The sequence below is a fragment of the Contarinia nasturtii genome, unplaced genomic scaffold (genome assembly GCF_009176525.2).
Source record: "Contarinia nasturtii isolate CC-2019 unplaced genomic scaffold, AAFC_CNas_1.1 Cnas_scaffold_129, whole genome shotgun sequence".
Lineage (NCBI taxonomy): Eukaryota > Metazoa > Arthropoda > Insecta > Diptera > Cecidomyiidae > Contarinia > Contarinia nasturtii.
Genome location: NW_022197486.1, coordinates 8,191,437 through 8,208,804, shown reverse-complemented (window position 1 = coordinate 8,208,804; position 17,368 = coordinate 8,191,437). Strand labels below are relative to the sequence as shown.

Below are 17,368 nucleotides of genomic sequence, written 5' to 3'. Positions count from 1 at the left end.
CTCTCTCTCTCTCTCTCTCTCTCTCTCTCTCTCTCTCTCTCTCTCTCGTTCCCACTTTTTGGTTATCACTTTATCAATCCACCATTAATGACGAAAAAAATGAAGTAGAACATTTCTAATAAGAAGAAAAAAAGAATTTAAATCAATGTGCGATATACCTTTGTGTCGTATTTGAATGACAACGTGATTTTTATTAATCGGTTGAATTAATCGTGGATCTTTAATTGACGACTATTCATTTTCGTATCGACCGCACATACAATACCTAATTTGGTGAACAATAATTATTAAACGTTTATTTGTCGTGCCGTCTGTTCTCGCGCAGATTTAATTCGTTTCTGCGCTCACCATGTGTACACTTTAAAAAAAATTGCTTATTTCATTTTCGTTGTTCATAAAACAAAACTATGTAATATATTATGCAATTTTTTTGTTTTTGCCACCGATTTTCGTGCGAAGAAACTACTCAACTAGAATGAAATCAATTTGATCAGTCTGCTTTTTCATCTTATGAGCGCACATACATGAAAAGTTTAAAGGAACGAATAAAACAAAACAAAACAAAAAAAAAATTACGATGGAAAATAACAAACAATTACCGCGTATTGTTCAATGTTCCGTGCGCAACGCAAAAACATCACGAAATGAGCTCATAGAATAGTTTTTTTTCTTCACTCAATTCAATTGAATTGCGCATTGAATTTATAGAATCAATTTTATTCTATTTATCTCTCACTCTCCCCCTCATGCACATTTTCATCTGTCGTTTTCCCGCTCATTTCAAACACTTTTCTGGACGTTTAAATACAATCGAGTCGGGAACGAGAGAATTAAAAGAGCGAAAAAAACGACAGCATTTACACGCATTAAAAACAAGCCTTCGCTACTGTAAACATACAACGATTTAAAATTGTAAACTGTGTGTTGAACTGATTACACATACAGTAGTCTTAATTGATTTGCATCTGTTTTGTATTACGCTCAAGTGCAGATGCGGCGAAAAAAAAGCCCAGCTCAAATACTTTGTCTGCTGTTTTAACAACTTGATGCGGGTTTGCGCGCGCAATCGCTCGCTTAGATGAATGAGATTCAACTGTTAAACTACTGTTTTTGGTTTAAATTTTTCGGTTACACTATTTACGAAAATTATGTAGGACTTTATTGATGTCTGATTGATGATTTTTTACGCTTTCTAAATTTGGATCGCGTCTCGATGACGGTTTACGTAATTTTTTTTCGGGTTCTTTTTTATTGATTTTAATTTTTAAGATTACTCTGTGATTTACTGTTTATATTTTCATTTTGAATGAGAACGCGAACGGAGATGAGGAGAAAACGAAAAATCGAATATGTTTTCCAATGCAAACGAATAGATAACAATTGAACATGACGAATTGATTTCGAATTTATACGCAAATGGTGTTAACAAGAACAGCACACACTTTATTCACACTATGCATAGCTGCAAAACGTATAGATATTTATTTCAAAAAATATATATAATATGATCCATATTATTGCAGGCCAAGCTAAATCATTTACCATTTCCATATAGTTTGATCCCATTAGTGCGTCAACCGTATCTTTTTCGCAGAATATTCAAAAAAACAAGACCAGTGTCTTAGTGTACTCTTTACTGACATTTGTGGCAATGAAATGTGAGAATGACGTTATGCCGTTTATCAAGGAAGATCGAGACTGACTTTGAGCAAAGAGAAAAAGTTTGTGTTTTTTTGGCTTTTGTGGTCAATTTCTTTGAAGAGTGACTCAGTATAATATACGCCCAAACTATTTCATATGTAATATGCCAAATACAGAATGATTTTTGTTTCACATCCTCACGTTCACACAAAAATGATGATACATTTTGAATGTCGACCGAAACATGTACAATATCAATACATATTGTCACAATTGAACTCGGTTCCAATATGCACGTGATTTTGTTGAAAAATGAAGCATTAAATTTGATTGCTTCTTCGTCTTTTTTTTTTTTTTTTTTTTTTTGAAATAATCGGGAGTTTCCGTTATTATACGTTGTTTCCACTTTTCTCAAATATACATTACCATATGTGTAACAAAAGAATTTCAAATTCTCACTGTACTCGCCGACACACCAAAATAAAACTGTTGCTTGTATTGAATTTCATTTAAATCATGTTCCGATTTGATTATATTCGATTGCGAGATCGAAACGCAAAAAAAAATACACAATGAATGAGAATGAAATGACGAAACGATGTTCTTGGTGTCGAATAGCCGAATGAACTAAGTAAATGCGCGCATGAACGAATACTTATGTGTGGTGTGTGTTTTTTTGGCGCTGGCACACACAGCACGAGCCACGCTGATATATAATATAAACAAAATAGCAAAACACAAGTTAAAATAGATTAAAATTGGGAGAGACGCGTAAATGTGAATGAGCGCGAGCGCGCCCGGCATGTGTACACATCAGATCATATGGTTAAACATCTAATGGAATACTAGTTATACAAACACACCATGACAAGGAAAACAAAAGGCGAGAGAAAAAAAATTGCAAATTATCACGCTAGAATAGGGGGCCGATTCGCAATAAACCGCAATATGTTTATTGACCAACACCAAAATACTCAAATATTTTCTCAATTCGATAAATATACCTGTTAAACTTTTTTGGTCTAATCTTTTCGTTTGCTCTTTGTTTGTAAAATACTTTGTGTTAAAACACAATAGAGTTTTCTGCCTTTGAACAGAACAAAATACGAATTCCATAAAAACAAATAATCCGCATGGAAATTACGGCTCACGAACGAGCGTACGCATTCCCTTTAAGTGATCACCGTACCTCCTTGAAGGTATGAAAAATGTAATGAGCAGCATAATAATCAATGAACAAAATTAATATTACACTACCACACACAATTATTTCTCTCTATATTCTAGACTCCATGGAGTGCATTTGTTTTGTTAGACTTTTGTTTATATGGTAACTATATGGGCACCATTTATCAATTCTGAATATAACTAGCGTTGCGATTGCTGTGAACGGTATATGTGTGTGTGTGGTACGGTATATTTTCGGATTCGAAATGGACTTGAATATAATTGTGACGAACACTTGTTTGTGTGAATTAAACAGCGTCTCGGTGTGTTCAAATTGTGTGTGACTGCATTGAAAGTGGCATATTCGATATTGTGTTTGTCCTCATTTTAAATCGAAATAAAAATGCAGCATGTCAATTAATTACACAATCATACGATCAACCAATTAAACATATCCCATATCCGATATATTCGAAGTTTGAAAAAGTATTTCGAGAGTTTAGCTATAGCGCGTCTTTTCATGTGCGATATGAATGTGTGATAATAGTAAAAAAAACCACCAAACATTAGATACAATGCAATGAATGTATTTCCCTCGATTTGATGTGTGGATAATCGAACCGAAAGTGAACGCTATAAACGGAAGAAAACGGAAAAAGCGCATGAAAATGACGGCACACGGTATGTTCTAACGATTTTATTATATACTGCGTACCTGTTCCACTTTTTGATATTCTCTTTTTTTTTACAACAACATTTCATCCACATTCAGTGTTGTTTTATACATCAAATTGAAATCATAAGCCATATCGATTGCCATAGCAGTCGGTTTAAGTGAACATTTGAACGTGGCATTTACGTCGTTGACATTGTCACATAAATGCTTTGGACCGTTTGTGGTGAGTGACTGATTTATTTGGTGCCGTAAACATTTTAAATATTTGCCGAATTGTGACCGTTTATATTTTAACAACGACCAAGTGCACTACGTAAAATCGTGAATTTTTTTCATTGAAATACAATCGAAGCAATTTCAAATATGTTATGTATTATGTAGTATTTTAAAAAGGCATTCGATTGCTGTGTTATTGACCTGAAAGAAAAATGATAGGCGCCAACTAATAGTAATTATCTACCGTGTTGGGAAATATTCATTCATGTAAAACGTTAATATCAGATGTTTGGTATTTGAGTGCAAACACATATTCGGTTTCTGTGGAGATATAAACTCAATAAATTGTTGCGAATTGCAATTGATTTTTTTTTTAATTTGGAAACTAAACAAATAGCTCCTGTCTTGAGTTCTGCCAATCTATGGGAGGACATGACCAAAAATAAATGGGAAATCCAAAACCAATTTTATCTAGTATAAAAGGGATTTTTGGTTATCACACCATTTTGGCGTCTAACATTATCTTCCTGAGCTGATTCTGTTGGCTTACATTAATGTCTGCAAAAAAAACTCTAGCAAAAGTTTTTTCTTCATTTTGGCGGCCATGCGACCTATGCTACCAATGTCCAAATTTATGATTTGTTTGTAATTTATAGATGTTCTCAAATGCTCTTAACATAATTTGAGGGTATCTTATCTGTTTCATTTCTTTTGCCGAATGGTACCCAACTAATGTTGGCACAGCAATACAATGATGCCGGTCGACGTCAAAAATGGCATTTTTTCAATGTACAGAATATGGACAATTTTTTGAATCAATTTTTTTTGAATTAGGAGCAGAGATTATATTGAGATATTTTCATCCAGCTGAATCAGCTCAGGCTGCTATCGTCAGGAGCTGAAATGGAGTGAAAACAATTAAAGTGATTGTTATGTTTTTGTAAGAATTGAAGTGTTTTTATAACAATCACTTCCATTGTTGTCGCTACATTTCAGCGCCTGACGTCAATTGGCTGGGCTAATTCATCTGGCTGAAAATATCTCAATATAATATCTGATTAGGAGTAGTTTTTTACAATATATCGATTGAACATGGTCCAACATCTACTGGTGGGTTTGCGAGTAGTTTCGACATTTTAATGAGTTGAAAAAGTCACCTTTTTCAGTTTATTTACAATTCTGGAAGTTTCAAAAAACTACCCCCAACCCAAAAAATCGATCCACCACTTTCATCAATGCAACGATTTTTTTTAATGCTTTTTGTTATTTTCTTGGAAGCCAAAAAGTTAATTTGGCGACCATTCTGTTAAAAAAAACCTACCAAAAACCGTACGGACCCGTAAAGCAAACGAAACTTAAAATTGCTCATACAATTTCAAATTTATCGATTCCATGATCAATTAAAAAAAATTAATTCCATTAAAGTATGTTAATTTATTTCGAATATCAATTCAAAGAGAAAGAGAATAATCCAGTTCTACGAAATCCAATCAAAATTGAGTTTTATCGAATTAATTCAACCGCCTTCTGAATTATGAAGTCTGTATAAGATTGAAAGGGGTGAAAAAATTCAAATTACATAGATCTTCAATTTGAATGTGTGTTCGTGGAAAGCTAATGTGGTTGTAAGTTTATCTATCGTGTTGTCCATATCACATTGTTTACGGTTTTTTTAGATAGAAGGTCATTGCGAGAAAATGAAACTATGGTTAAAATGTGTCTAATCGATATGACATGTGATTGGAATAGAACAAAAAAAAAACATTACAAGACACACACACACACACCATGTGATTTATGGAATGTATACGGTATTGTGCCTTGGCAATCGATTCGTGACGACCATCCATAATTTATTCAGTATGACAATGATTTCAAAAATCGCGGTCTCATTTAGGGTGGAAAATTCCCTTTCAATTTACTTTTCTACTGTTTAGTGACAATTTTTCTGTCGGTTGTGCTTGCAGCCGTTGCTAGATTCGTGTAACGAAAAATGTCGTGGTTGTCGGATAATTTGTTTGGAATATCAAAATCGAAAGAAACACCAACTGAGGGCATGGCATCACCAACTGTTAACACTTCAGTCCCATCAACGGATGAGATTCAGAATGGTACAATCACCACCAGTCAAAATGGCACTGCCAGCAATGCGGTAACTAACGAAGACACTGGCGCAGAGTACGAAACCCGTGAAGTGGCTGCTGAATGGCATGTTCCTATACGTGGCAAACTACACAAAATTGAATTTGAACATGGCACAACAAGTGGACGACGAATCCTTTGGATAAACGAAAAGGTATTCGCTTTATACCTGTTATATTTCAGAAAATGATAAACACTTTTTAAATCTCAAATTAAAATCATGTCGATTTTATTTAATTTGCAGGAAATTTTTCGTCGTGATTGGATGTTTAAATTGGTTGGCGATGACATTTTTGAATTGGATGACCTGCGATGTATTCTTCGAGTATGATTTTAACATTTATTTTTTTGATCATTTTTCAACTGACAACGTAATTACACTTTAATCTTTTATCTTGGTCCTTTAACTTGGTACCCTCCTCGTTTTCTCTCATACAAAATCGAAATCATATATCCACACCTGAAAATCGAGGAAAATATTGAACAGTGTGGATTTCTTTAACTTGATATTTCTTTTTCCTAATTAGGTTGATCCAGCACCTGGATTTAAGTACAAATACTCATTATTCGTAGATGGTAAGCCCATTCATCAAATCCCAATTTTAAGCAATGTTCTTGGCTTGAATTTTTTCAAAACTCCTTCCTATAAAATTGCATTTTTTGGCCACTTTAGGTAAACCGCTTGATCAGTATAAACAACGTCAAGCAAAAGGGTTGCGCATTTGGGAAGCCACGATTAATGAAATTCAATACCGTGTCGTTTTAGGTAAAGTGTTTTACTTTACGTGCATTTTTCAATGTATTTATTATTTTTTTTTATTTTTTTTGTGAATTATTCCATAGAAAAAGACACATTAAATATATATTTAAATGGGACAGTGCGTGAAGAAGAGGTAATGACACTTATTTGAGATCTTTATTTTCTGTGTGACATTTTTGCAATCTTTCTTCAGGGTGAATTTACCGACAGTGGAACCGAGACCAAATGGGAAGAAGATGGCAATGTCTTTATTTTAAATGCTCGAAACAGTGGAAATAAGCATGATGGTCTGCTGCATAAACTAACAATTAACGGTGCCGAAATTCAGGAAACAACCGAATAATACGAATCTTTAAAAAGATGCCATTTCACTGGTATTCTTACTCGCTTTAATTAAGAAGAGAAAATTCAATTGTGTGCCTACATTTTTGTGAATATTCAATGTGAAACTTTTTTTCCAAGCTAAATATTCTTTGAAATACACAGCAAAATAATAAAAAATTCAAATAAACTATTTCTTGACTTTTTTTATTGTTAATATACAAAAGAATTTTGGCTAAAATTGAGCTGAAAAATAATATTAACCATTTATGGCAACCAGTCCTTTCAAAATAAGCAAAAAACTATAAGTTTTTTTTTTCTGATTATTAATTTTTATTTGAATTGATTTTTTTGAATAAAAAAAATGTGACATATTGAATGTTTCTTAAGATAAAGAAGACGCAATTCAGTCTAAATGAATCACAATCAGAAAAATGAAGAGGACCATAATAAATCTACGCTAATTTTTTTCGATCCTAAAATGTGTATTTGTGTCTAATAATTTATAACAGCATCAAAATCAAATCATATACAATTAAAGGGCGCCTTTAAAATATCTTCTGTCTATCGTTATCGTTTCATAAGAATTTAATAATTTAATATTTTCGTGTCGCATCGGATTTATATGTTTTTTTTCCCTATGTAAATTCTATCTGACCATACAAATTTAAGAATCGAAACGAAAACCCCTAAAATTAATCGCACTTTCTCACTGGATAATACATAATGCATTGAAACAAAAACAAAATGATACACAATCATTTTTGATACAATTTTAAAATAAGTGTGACAATTAAAAAAAAAAAATATTCAGTTCGCTTGCACAAATGTCAATTTAAAATGAAAATCCATTAAAAAGGAAATAACTACGACTATGATCACCCTATATCTTATTCAGTTTAAGACGCAATTTGGTTATCGACGCACTAGACATCGTAATTGATAAGTCTTATAACCAATGATGACCCCATCACCAGATCGTGCTGACCATTTTAAATAGCTAATTACATCCGGATTGGAAAGGCTCCGTTTTAGCATTACAATGGCATCACCTGCAAAATAGAAAAATAAGTGGTTCTTAAATTGAATTTATCAAACATCGACGTGTGGCAATTACCTCCTGAAAATAGTTCCCGTTTTACTTCTTGGTCAACTGATTTGATGCAAACCGGTGGGCTAAATCTATTTTGTGTACGATTTTTTATTATTTTCAAAAAACATCCGAAAATTTCGCTCGAACGAACTCCAACTAATAAGTATTCTGAAGACGGTGAAAATGATAATGACATCAAAATTTCGTCACTATCTAATATATATGAACAAATATATTGGCCCAATGTCGACTTTTCTAAACTATGTACAGCTGCAATAGAGAATGATTTTGTAAATGAATTGCAATCAATTTTAAAATTTCAAAAATAAATTGATGTCTTACTGATAATCTTTCTAGAGCTGGCCACTTCAAATGAAGCAATCATTGTACCACATTTTGATAGCTCGACTGTGGAATCGTTGTGAATGTAGCAATACGTTATTAAATTACGCCAATCTGAAAATAATTATGAAAATATTTTTTTTTAGATTTGTATTTTTGATTGATGTTTGTGTTACGAACGTACTTTGTGAAAAATCCGGCAAATAGGTTTCGTCCATATTTTCCATATTCCATGCTTGCAGTCTATATTGATACATATCTGATCGTTGAATATTTTGTCTGTAAAATAAAATTTGTTGATTTAGAAAATTATACAAACGAAAGAATATATAGATAGGGAGAGATATTTTCAGCCAGCTGTAAAACCAGTTCAAGGAGCTAAAGTTAGGCGCTGAAATGGAGTGAAAACATTTATATTGAGTTTTTATAACCATAACAATCACTTCTATTGTTTTCACAACATTTCAGCGCCTGAATTTAGCTCCTTGATCCAGTTGGCTGAAAATATCTCAATATAATGTCTGATTGTAATAAATCGCCTTATATTACCTTATCAAATTCGATAAATCATTGAGATTGAGTATTCGATGTATGGTTACAATGATATCAGCCAGTGTTGAAAATTCGAAATGATCCACACATTTAAAATTTTTAACTTCATTTTTATACATTTGAAGAATGTATTTTATTGCTTCTAATGTGTTGCGTATCGTAAAATAATTTGGTTTGTCAACCAAATTCGAATTTTCATCCAAAATTTCGTCATTCGAAAAGTTATCACACCGGAATACCATGCGCGCGATTTGATGCACACGCACTTGCATTAAAGACAATGATATATTAAAGTCGCCGATCTAATGAATTGAAAATGAAAATGGTAAATTAATATGTGCACACATTTTTATAAAATTCACATGACTACTCTATACTTCACAAGAGTTCGCTAATTGAACTTTTCGCTTTCATGAGATTTTGAGATGTTTGTATTTGATGGGAATTATATAAATTAAAACTAAGGAATTTTAAAACCAAGGAAGGACCAACGGGGAATCGTTTATAATGAAGATAACGTAAAAACTAGGGGATAGACACCAATTTCTAGTATATTTAGTTTCATTTAATATGTATTGAGTTTCTTTTAGTATACAAACAAAAACGCAAATATTCTGCTAGTATTTTTAGTATTGAGCCAAATGAATCGCATTGCCAGTGTGAAGACTGACGGAGAACAATAGAAACCATTGTTGCCACTGAAGACAAATATTTTGTTTACAAAAATGTACCGTTAATCTCATCTTAAGAAAAGTATTGGAAATGTATTTTGTATGGATCGGTCGAAGAACCAATATGAGCATCTGTTCACAAATATTCTTCTAGTAGCTTCTAGTAGATTCTAGTATACTTTTAGTTTTCTATAGTAAAAATTTGTGTCTACCTCCTAGCGTAAAAAGTTACTTATTAAGAAGTGTCGATAATGAAGTATGAAAACATTGAAACTTTCCAATTAATTTTGACATTGAAAACGTACATTGCCGCCAAAAAGTTTGAGAACACCGCATTTTTTCATATAAATCGATAATTTTCGGAGCAATTCAAATGATGCAATCTAAAAGTTGTAGATTTTTATGAAAAATACTTGATTTTTTCAAACATTGGGGTCCATGTCTTTGACGTTCTTTCATTTCAAACTCGGAATATCATTCCAACAAATGTCGCAAATTCCTGAAAAGTTCCGAATTTTATTAAAAAAATGTTTTACTCAAATTAACGATGTAGTAATCTCAGTGGTGTAAAGTCTGTCAAAGGTTGAACTGATGCAAAAAAAAATCAACTTACGAATTTCACTGGCTGTAATTGCACTTTATAGGAGCTTCTGAGCGCATTGTAATAGGTGTTGGTGTGTATTTGAATGTGTGACCAATAATGGCTGAGGTTTACAAAACTGTTTGGATCAATGTTATCGATGATTGAACTTAACGAACGTAATAAATGATCGAAGAACGATGAGCACGAAATTAGTCTTGTTTCATGGTTTTCGTCCGGTTCATCGTTGATACCAAACGATGAAATCTGATTTTCGCGACGTATTCCAGTTATCAGCATATCATTGGTGGGATTATACTTTACGTATCTGTAAAAGCACACAATAACATTTATTCAATACAACGAAATTTGTGTTTTTTTTTTTAATTCAAATTACTTTATACGCGATTCTTCCATCGCAAAGAGATCGGTTATTTTAACGTCACTTTCATAGTTCCATATGACGATTCGATTGTCAATGGAATAAAAAATGAGCGGTTCTCTAGCGTGAAAACTGATTGAGGTGATTGGATAACTGTCGTTCAGTCTCGATCGCATTTTTGTCTGCATTTGTCGAAAAATCGAACGAAAAGAATCAACATTCAATGAACAAAATTATTTGTGAATTCATAAAAAAAGGAAACAAATTAAATTTACCGTTCCATAGAAGACACAAACTGTTCCACCCAAATCTCCAGTTGCCAAAAGATTCGAATCGTGTGGATGAAAACATAGCGTCCACACTGTACGTGTGAGACCATCAATTTCGGCTATTCGTTTCATGGTACCGGTGTTGATTAGGCTGATACATCTATTTGAATGGGTCATTGCAGCAATGCCTTTGATATTTTAACGAAAAAAATTAAAATTCAATTGAAAATCGAATCAAAACCACAAGAAATACCAAACAATGTTTGTGAAGACGTGCAATTACCTTTACTATTTGTGACTGCCATATAAGATGATCTGGATCGATCATCAATGCATGGAATTGTCTATAATTCAAAAAAGAATGGAAACCAACATTTTGTTCAAAAATTCGATAGAAGTTTCTTTTTTTTCACTTGAAATTCCGTTATTCAAAAAACACACAAACTCTTAATCTAAGACTCCAACTCCAATCAATTTATATACGCCACTGCTGAACGCATGCAATGATTAAAAATGTTTTGAAAATAAAAGTGTTGCATTTACCTTAATTACATTATCGTGAACTAGTAATTTATCAGCAATGCCGGTGCTGGCTTCGATAAATTTTTTTGTTTCATCGCGACCCAATGAGCCGATTTCCCGCCTTTGTATCAGATCGCATATAAACAATCGCTTGCGCTTGGGCATAATTATTTACTTGATGATGCAAAGCAATTGTACGTACACTGTTTAAGAATGAAAATACGAAGCCAACCAATTGTAAAACTAGTTGTGCGCAATTTTTAATCGAATTGATTCCATTGAATAAATTTTCTATTGTAATTTCATAAAATCTACCATAAAAAAACAACAAACATTTTATATATGTCGAATGAAGTCTCACTGTTTTTGTCTCTCAATATATATACAGCACACCCAAAACTAAAACACACCGATCAAGACGAAGGCGACAACGATGACAATATAATAATATACTCAGTGTATATCAAGACAGTGTATTTGACATATGACGAATTCCAACAACAATGGCAGCAGTCATAGTTCACGTAAACATACCATTCGATGGAATGTTTGTGCAAATCTATCAAAATGTATTTGGCAAAAGAAAAAAAAATCGTTTCTATGAAAATCTAAACAGCATAAAAATAAATGTAATTGATTTCAAAAAACAATTAACATTTTTGACGAATGTTATCGTTTAAAAAAAATAGTCAACCGCCTCCACTGTGCGACATGAATTCTCTCACATATGCACACACATACACTGTTGAGTTTCTCCGTTTTTGTGTGCGTGTTTGTTGTTGTTTTTTTTCTGTCTATCGTCAATTTTTCATAATTCATCTCAATGTCGCATTATGACTGAATGACATTTCGATTGAAAACTCACCTCACATTCTCATACTTGGTGATTCGCATGTATACATTGCTGCCTGTCATTATTAGCAGCTGTAACAGATTTATGTTCTATATTTAGTTGAAAACGAAAAAGACACACACAAAAAAAAAATATATTCGTTCATCGAAAAAGAAATCGAAAGGAAGAACCGAAAATTTCCACCCTGACATTTTTAAGTTATGTGTTGAAAGTGAAGCCAGGAAAAAAACGATACAAGTGAGCAATAACAACAACAATAGATGAATAAAAAAAAATTAAATTGAAACTAGTTTTCTCCTTCCGGGTGCTTATTCAAAAACAACGTACAAAAATCGAAAAATCGAGACCATAATAAACAAAAAAAAAAAACGAAACGAAAACAACGACTCAAGTACTTACTTATCAAAAAAAAAATTCAAATTGACGAGGACCAATATCACGTAGTATAGAACGAACGAAGTAAAAAAAAACCAACCGACGATAAGCAAAAAGGAGTAACAACATTTTTTTAAAAGATTTAATCATGTTTTCACTATTACAAAAATACGTCGCATTGCAACGATTGGCGTCTGGAGTAAATTCAACACAAATTAGATGCAAGACACACTATCGAACTGGTGCATTTAAGCCAATGCCCGCGGTGTCTTCATTTGGATTATTGGGAATTATTTGCTCGGTGGTGCCTGGTCTATTCATTGGTGCAGCTATTAGTAAAAATGTAGCAAATTTCTTGGAAGAGAATGACTTATTTGTACCATCCGATGATGATGATGACGAAGATTAATCCAGATATTGTGCAAACAAATCCCTTTCGAATTCATCCCAAAATTATTCGAAACGACGTGATCGTATAGATGAACCAAGTAATAATTATGTGTGTGTGAAGAAAAAAAAACGAAAAAAAAAAAACAGTTTCAGTCTATCTCTATTTCAGCCTAACTCTTCTTCATCTTTTTATTCCGCTAATGTTCTTCATTTCTGGCAAACTAGTTGATTATAATTTATATTATGCCAAAAATGAAAAGGAAACAAAAATGGTTCTGCAAAAATTTAATACGACAAAAAAAATACACGAAATTCACACGTGATTCAATAATGGCCATAGCTTATCAAATTATACACATAGTGAGTCAGGTAGCACAATATTTACTCTTCACATAGCATAACTATTTCTTTATTATTCTGTTGTATATATATTTTTTTATTTGTTAAAGAGTGTATTCAAGTCATCAATGGGATTCTTTTTCTGACTTAGTCAAAATGAATGAAATTGACTTGTATGTGTTTTTTTTTTATTTCAAATGTAGAACTGAATTTTAAATTTTCAATAAAATTGAATGATACATAAAACATAAGCTTATTACAAAAAAAAAAACAAAGTGTTTTCTTTTTTCTTCATTGTACTGATATAAAATATAATACATGCATCTATTTATATTTATCTCGAAACAAAAATATGTTGTCATTTATTGAGAGAGCATTTATATGAGACTACATCTTTTAAAAAAACCATATAATAAAATGTTAATATTCAATGTGAAACCAAATGGAAAAAAATGCGATTCTCTTCTTGTAACATATACACTTTATGTTGAGGTTTGATGTAAGCATGGTTAGCTTATTTTGATGTAAGCTCTAGTGCTTACCATTGGCAATAATGGCTGGACCAGTCTTGGCCTTTTTATTTGCCGGCTGCTCTCTGTCGTTTATTAAATTTGCAAACTGAAAATATGCAATGAAAAGGTTTTTTTTTCTCAAAATCAAACAATTTAAAAAAAAAAAACTTCCTAGATCAACTTACGCGATGTTCCAATGCAATGTGCGAGTTTGGCGGTAATCCAACACAAGCTCTGAGAATGTTTTCGATTGCAGAACGTTGACGGAATAATGAGTTAACGACCGGTGCACCGTTGGGAACGAGTGGAGCCTTACAAAGATAACTCAATAACGACAATACTGATCGGAATGACGTGAATTTTGCATCCGGTACATTTCTTTTGATCTAAACAAATATCAAATTGGAATCAATTAGAAAATCAAAATGGCTAATAATGAACTAATACTAAATTCATTATTTATTGATATTTTAATGTAAGGATAAAGTCAATTAAAAATCGACACGATTTATAAATACAAAAAACGCCGAACAACAATGTTGTATAATATTTTTCCTATCGACCGACATTAGATTAATTCAAATGTTTATGGATTTTTTCAGTCATTAGAAGCCAAACCACTTGTTATTTAGTTTATGCATAAACTAAATAACAAGTGGTTTGGCTTCTAATGACTGAAAAAATCCATAAACATTTGAAACAATGTTGTAGTTTTAATTACAATCTTGGCTCAATTTGCATTGAAATATCAACGATGATTTGCGGCACGTGTAAAAAATTGCATTAATCGACAATACAAACATTTGAAAGAAGAAATAATAATTGAACACGTTAAATGTTGTGGACATTGAACAAATATGTTGATAATTTATGCAAATTCTATACAAAATTGTGCATTGAATTTTGTTGTGATTTTTTTTTACCTTAATACGTGTGCACAGTTCAGCCAAAATCGTAAGATCGAGAATGAGCGGTGCGGCCAACAATGAGTCTTCGCATGTGTTATGAATGACAAGTGTATTATGACCACCCATCATAATTTCGCTGGTGTATTCATCCAGTGCACGTTTGCTATCGCCAACATATGGTACATACTTGATAACAACCACATGATCGGGATGCTCGTCTTTTGCATATAAAATGTTATTCGAACTGACCATGTCATCAACCACATTGCTCTTTGAAATCTACATTGAAATATACAGTTTTTTTTGTTTTAAATTGTAAAAATTTCAATGAAATACAATTGAATTTATACCTCTTTGGAGCGGAATTGTTGTGGTGATGATAGATTTTTGCCATCATTATTGCCCAAATGATTGTAGCTGACAATGGAAACGGGTTTGATGCCAGCGCTCACCAAAAAATCGACCAACACCGATTTCAATTTTGTTTGGCCGGATTTAAAGTCATCGCCAGCAATGTAAACGCCATGCAATTCGGCCAATTCAATGACACCAGGAACAAATGTATTTTGCGGTGATCCATTAATGTAAGTGCATCCTTCGGCAATACTAGCCATTGCAAAAATCGTTGACGGTGAAATTTCTGAATGGTTTGCAATCAACGATGCCTCCAATTCGGCGGCCGTTTCATTCAAACCTTTTTCAACAGTTGAAAAACGTTCCGTATTTGCTGTCCATAGTATAATTACCTTATCAACACCGGATTTTGCTTTGAAATCTCGAATATCCGCACGAATCTGCTGATATTGCTCGTAACGTGTACCGGTGATTGTGTTCTTTGCACGCGACGACTGGTGTGGAAGAAATGGTGTCATTTAAAAAATTAATGCTTTTCGATGAATTTACTACAAGAAAACACAGGTCTTGCATGTTGACATATTTTGTTTTATTGCTTCGAAAACTCATGCTTTTCGATTCAATTTTTGGAATATTTGAAAATAAAACGGACGATGCACAACAGAACAAATTTAGTTAAGAATAGTCGGTTAGTTTACTTACTTGATTAGCAGCGATATAGTCTGAATCGTAGATCGACGGACGTGGCATAAACTTAGACAATTTATCGTAAACTTGATCTTGAAGTGCTACGTCGAGCACCTTAGCCTTGCGCATTGCATCGCCAATATTGTCAATGCAAATATCCCAGCCATCAATTACTGTGAAATTTAAAGTAATTCGTTTACTCATCAAAAACAATTTGATTTTTTTTTTTTTTCTTTTTCAAAACAAGAAGAATTCATATTTTTCCATATTGAATGAATAATTTTTTATTCATGCATATTATTTTTTAAAAAATTACCAATATCATCTGGATTGATCATCGGAACAAGACGATTCATGGGTGCATGAACATCTTGACCTTCACTATCGCTGCCCAATAAAACGGTTGACGCTTGAGTAATTGAACCGTACCAATTGGCCTTTTTGATTCCGTCCTTTGTGCGCCACTCCAATTTTTTTCGATTTGCTTCCAACGCAGCTGTAATTGTGGAACCATTGTTTCCACCCCAACCGACTAACATTAAGCCCAATTTCGGTACATGACAATCGGTGGCAATGGTGAGTGACACATTTTCTGGTGTAACCTATGTCAAAGCAAAATTAGCAAAAAAAATTATAATACACAGCAATAAAATTGCTAAATGATTATCTGAAATATGTTTATCGTATACAATATCACATGCAAACTACGAACAATGCAAATGCACTTACCACCAAACGATTGTCAATTTTTTTCACACTTGTCATTGAGTATTCGTAATCGACGGTAATTTGATTCCCATTGTACGATACGTTTGGTGAATCCACGTGTATCATTTCAGTTACCATTTTTTCTTGCACTCAAAAATACTCTTCACTTAAAAAAAAATTAATTCGTGTCTAAGCACAAAACTGTTTCACAATAATAATTTGAGAACAACAAAAAAAAAAAAAAATAATGGAAAAATCTTTTTTGTACGTTTTTAAATGAAAATTTAACTCAAATTATCGCCAAAAACCACTGAAAATCAAAGAATGTTGTGCCAAATTTATGTTAGCCGGTTAAAAACAACTGAAAAACAGAAATACTATGCACGAGATAAAGGAACTTAATAGCCTTATTGGTTATTAAAATGCACTGTGTGTATGAAGTGACCAAATATTCTGCTCTGTCTGAATATCAAACCACCGCCGACTTATATAGTTCGATAATGTATAGTGTGCTTGCTTGCTTTGGTTGCAATGTACTGCCTCTTGCAATACAACAGCAATGTATCTACGACTTGATTTGACAGCCAAGCGTGTATTTTTATTTAATTAAGGAACAACGAAAAAATGTTTGCGCTGACAAAAAAAAAGACAAACATTTTATTATATATACGTCTGCGATTGGCTATGTATATGTATGATGTGCATGACGATGATGATGAATACGACGAATTGGAAGAAACCGAATAAAGAACGAAGAATTGCACCCGAATGACGATTTAAGAGAAAACGAGGAGCGGGTGGATATAAAATCATATACGATACATATAAATATAGATATATGCCGGTAACGGAACACACGCATGAGTCAAATCATTCGATTTACTCTTACATCGTACGATATTGAATAA

The 17,368-nt window shown here is 32.8% G+C and overlaps 4 protein-coding genes and 1 long non-coding RNA gene across 9 annotated transcripts; 2 read left to right on the top strand and 3 right to left on the bottom strand.

The window, feature by feature from the left end:
* Positions 1-7: 7 nt before the first annotated feature.
* Positions 8-590, bottom strand: LOC116349094. The gene is made up of 2 exons (XR_004201879.1): positions 266-590; positions 8-115 (listed from the first exon to the last, which is right to left on the bottom strand). It is a non-coding gene; the product is annotated as an uncharacterized LOC116349094 (long non-coding RNA).
* Positions 591-2,719: 2,129 nt separating this feature from the next.
* On the top strand, positions 2,720-7,080 carry LOC116349068 (fas apoptotic inhibitory molecule 1). 3 transcript variants are annotated; one of them, XM_031780335.1, is made up of 8 exons: positions 2,721-3,489; positions 3,581-3,707; positions 5,638-5,996; positions 6,087-6,167; positions 6,370-6,418; positions 6,516-6,608; positions 6,686-6,735; positions 6,796-7,080. In XM_031780335.1, the coding sequence occupies exons 3-8, from the start codon at positions 5,694-5,696 to the stop codon at positions 6,943-6,945; spliced, it is 726 nt and encodes a 241-aa protein (XP_031636195.1). In that variant the 5' UTR covers positions 2,721-3,489; positions 3,581-3,707; positions 5,638-5,693; the 3' UTR covers positions 6,946-7,080. The 3 variants fall into 3 exon arrangements, with proteins under 3 accessions (XP_031636205.1, XP_031636195.1, XP_031636186.1); XM_031780326.1 differs by having other exon boundaries at positions 3,011-3,489; positions 5,668-5,996; XM_031780345.1 differs by lacking the exon at positions 3,581-3,707 and having other exon boundaries at positions 2,720-3,489; positions 5,668-5,996.
* Positions 7,081-7,362: 282 nt separating this feature from the next.
* Positions 7,363-11,754, bottom strand: LOC116344586. Of its 3 annotated transcripts, none has more exons than XM_031773185.1 (11): positions 11,668-11,754; positions 11,356-11,577; positions 11,096-11,156; positions 10,819-11,000; positions 10,559-10,725; positions 10,195-10,489; positions 8,908-9,212; positions 8,543-8,637; positions 8,359-8,472; positions 8,041-8,286; positions 7,363-7,975 (listed from the first exon to the last, which is right to left on the bottom strand). In XM_031773185.1, the coding sequence occupies exons 2-11, from the start codon at positions 11,497-11,499 to the stop codon at positions 7,839-7,841; spliced, it is 1,746 nt and encodes a 581-aa protein (XP_031629045.1). In that variant the 5' UTR covers positions 11,500-11,577; positions 11,668-11,754; the 3' UTR covers positions 7,363-7,838. The 3 variants fall into 3 exon arrangements, with proteins under 3 accessions (XP_031629045.1, XP_031629051.1, XP_031629058.1); XM_031773191.1 differs by having other exon boundaries at positions 11,356-11,547; positions 11,668-11,751; XM_031773198.1 differs by having other exon boundaries at positions 11,356-11,537; positions 11,668-11,685.
* Positions 11,755-12,185: 431 nt separating this feature from the next.
* On the top strand, positions 12,186-13,025 carry LOC116344602 (essential MCU regulator, mitochondrial). Its single transcript, XM_031773214.1, has one exon. The coding sequence runs from the start codon at positions 12,711-12,713 to the stop codon at positions 12,969-12,971; it is 261 nt and encodes an 86-aa protein (XP_031629074.1). The 5' UTR covers positions 12,186-12,710; the 3' UTR covers positions 12,972-13,025.
* Positions 13,026-13,618: 593 nt separating this feature from the next.
* On the bottom strand, positions 13,619-17,106 carry LOC116342171 (inositol-3-phosphate synthase). Its single transcript, XM_031769674.1, has 7 exons — positions 16,482-17,106; positions 16,069-16,354; positions 15,768-15,925; positions 15,062-15,559; positions 14,727-14,990; positions 13,989-14,189; positions 13,619-13,909 (listed from the first exon to the last, which is right to left on the bottom strand). Exons 1-7 carry the CDS (start codon positions 16,596-16,598, stop codon positions 13,823-13,825), a joined length of 1,611 nt encoding a protein of 536 aa, XP_031625534.1. The 5' UTR covers positions 16,599-17,106; the 3' UTR covers positions 13,619-13,822.
* Positions 17,107-17,368: the final 262 nt, after the last annotated feature.

Bases quoted from the DNA above. Each gene is read 5' to 3' on its own strand.
- LOC116349068 (XM_031780345.1), top strand. From the start codon at position 5,694: ATGTCGTGGTTGTCGGATAATTTGTTTGGAATATCAAAATCGAAAGAA. The intron at 6,168-6,369 runs GTATGATTTTAA...TTTCCTAATTAG, and splicing joins ACCTGCGATGTATTCTTCGA to GTTGATCCAGCACCTGGATT. The intron at 6,419-6,515 runs GTAAGCCCATTC...TGGCCACTTTAG, and splicing joins ATACTCATTATTCGTAGATG to GTAAACCGCTTGATCAGTAT.
- LOC116344586 (XM_031773185.1), bottom strand. From the start codon at position 11,499: ATGCCCAAGCGCAAGCGATTGTTTATATGCGATCTGATACAAAGGCGG. The intron at 11,001-11,095 runs GTAATTGCACGT...AAAATATCAAAG, and splicing joins GGCAGTCACAAATAGTAAAG to GCATTGCTGCAATGACCCAT. The intron at 8,638-8,907 runs GTAATATAAGGC...TTTATTTTACAG, and splicing joins GATTTATCGAATTTGATAAG to ACAAAATATTCAACGATCAG.
- LOC116344602 (XM_031773214.1), top strand. From the start codon at position 12,711: ATGTTTTCACTATTACAAAAATACGTCGCATTGCAACGATTGGCGTCT.
- LOC116342171 (XM_031769674.1), bottom strand. From the start codon at position 16,598: ATGGTAACTGAAATGATACACGTGGATTCACCAAACGTATCGTACAAT. The intron at 15,560-15,767 runs GTAAGTAAACTA...CTTCCACACCAG, and splicing joins ACTATATCGCTGCTAATCAA to TCGTCGCGTGCAAAGAACAC. The intron at 13,910-13,988 runs GTAAGTTGATCT...GCATATTTTCAG, and splicing joins ACATTGCATTGGAACATCGC to TTTGCAAATTTAATAAACGA.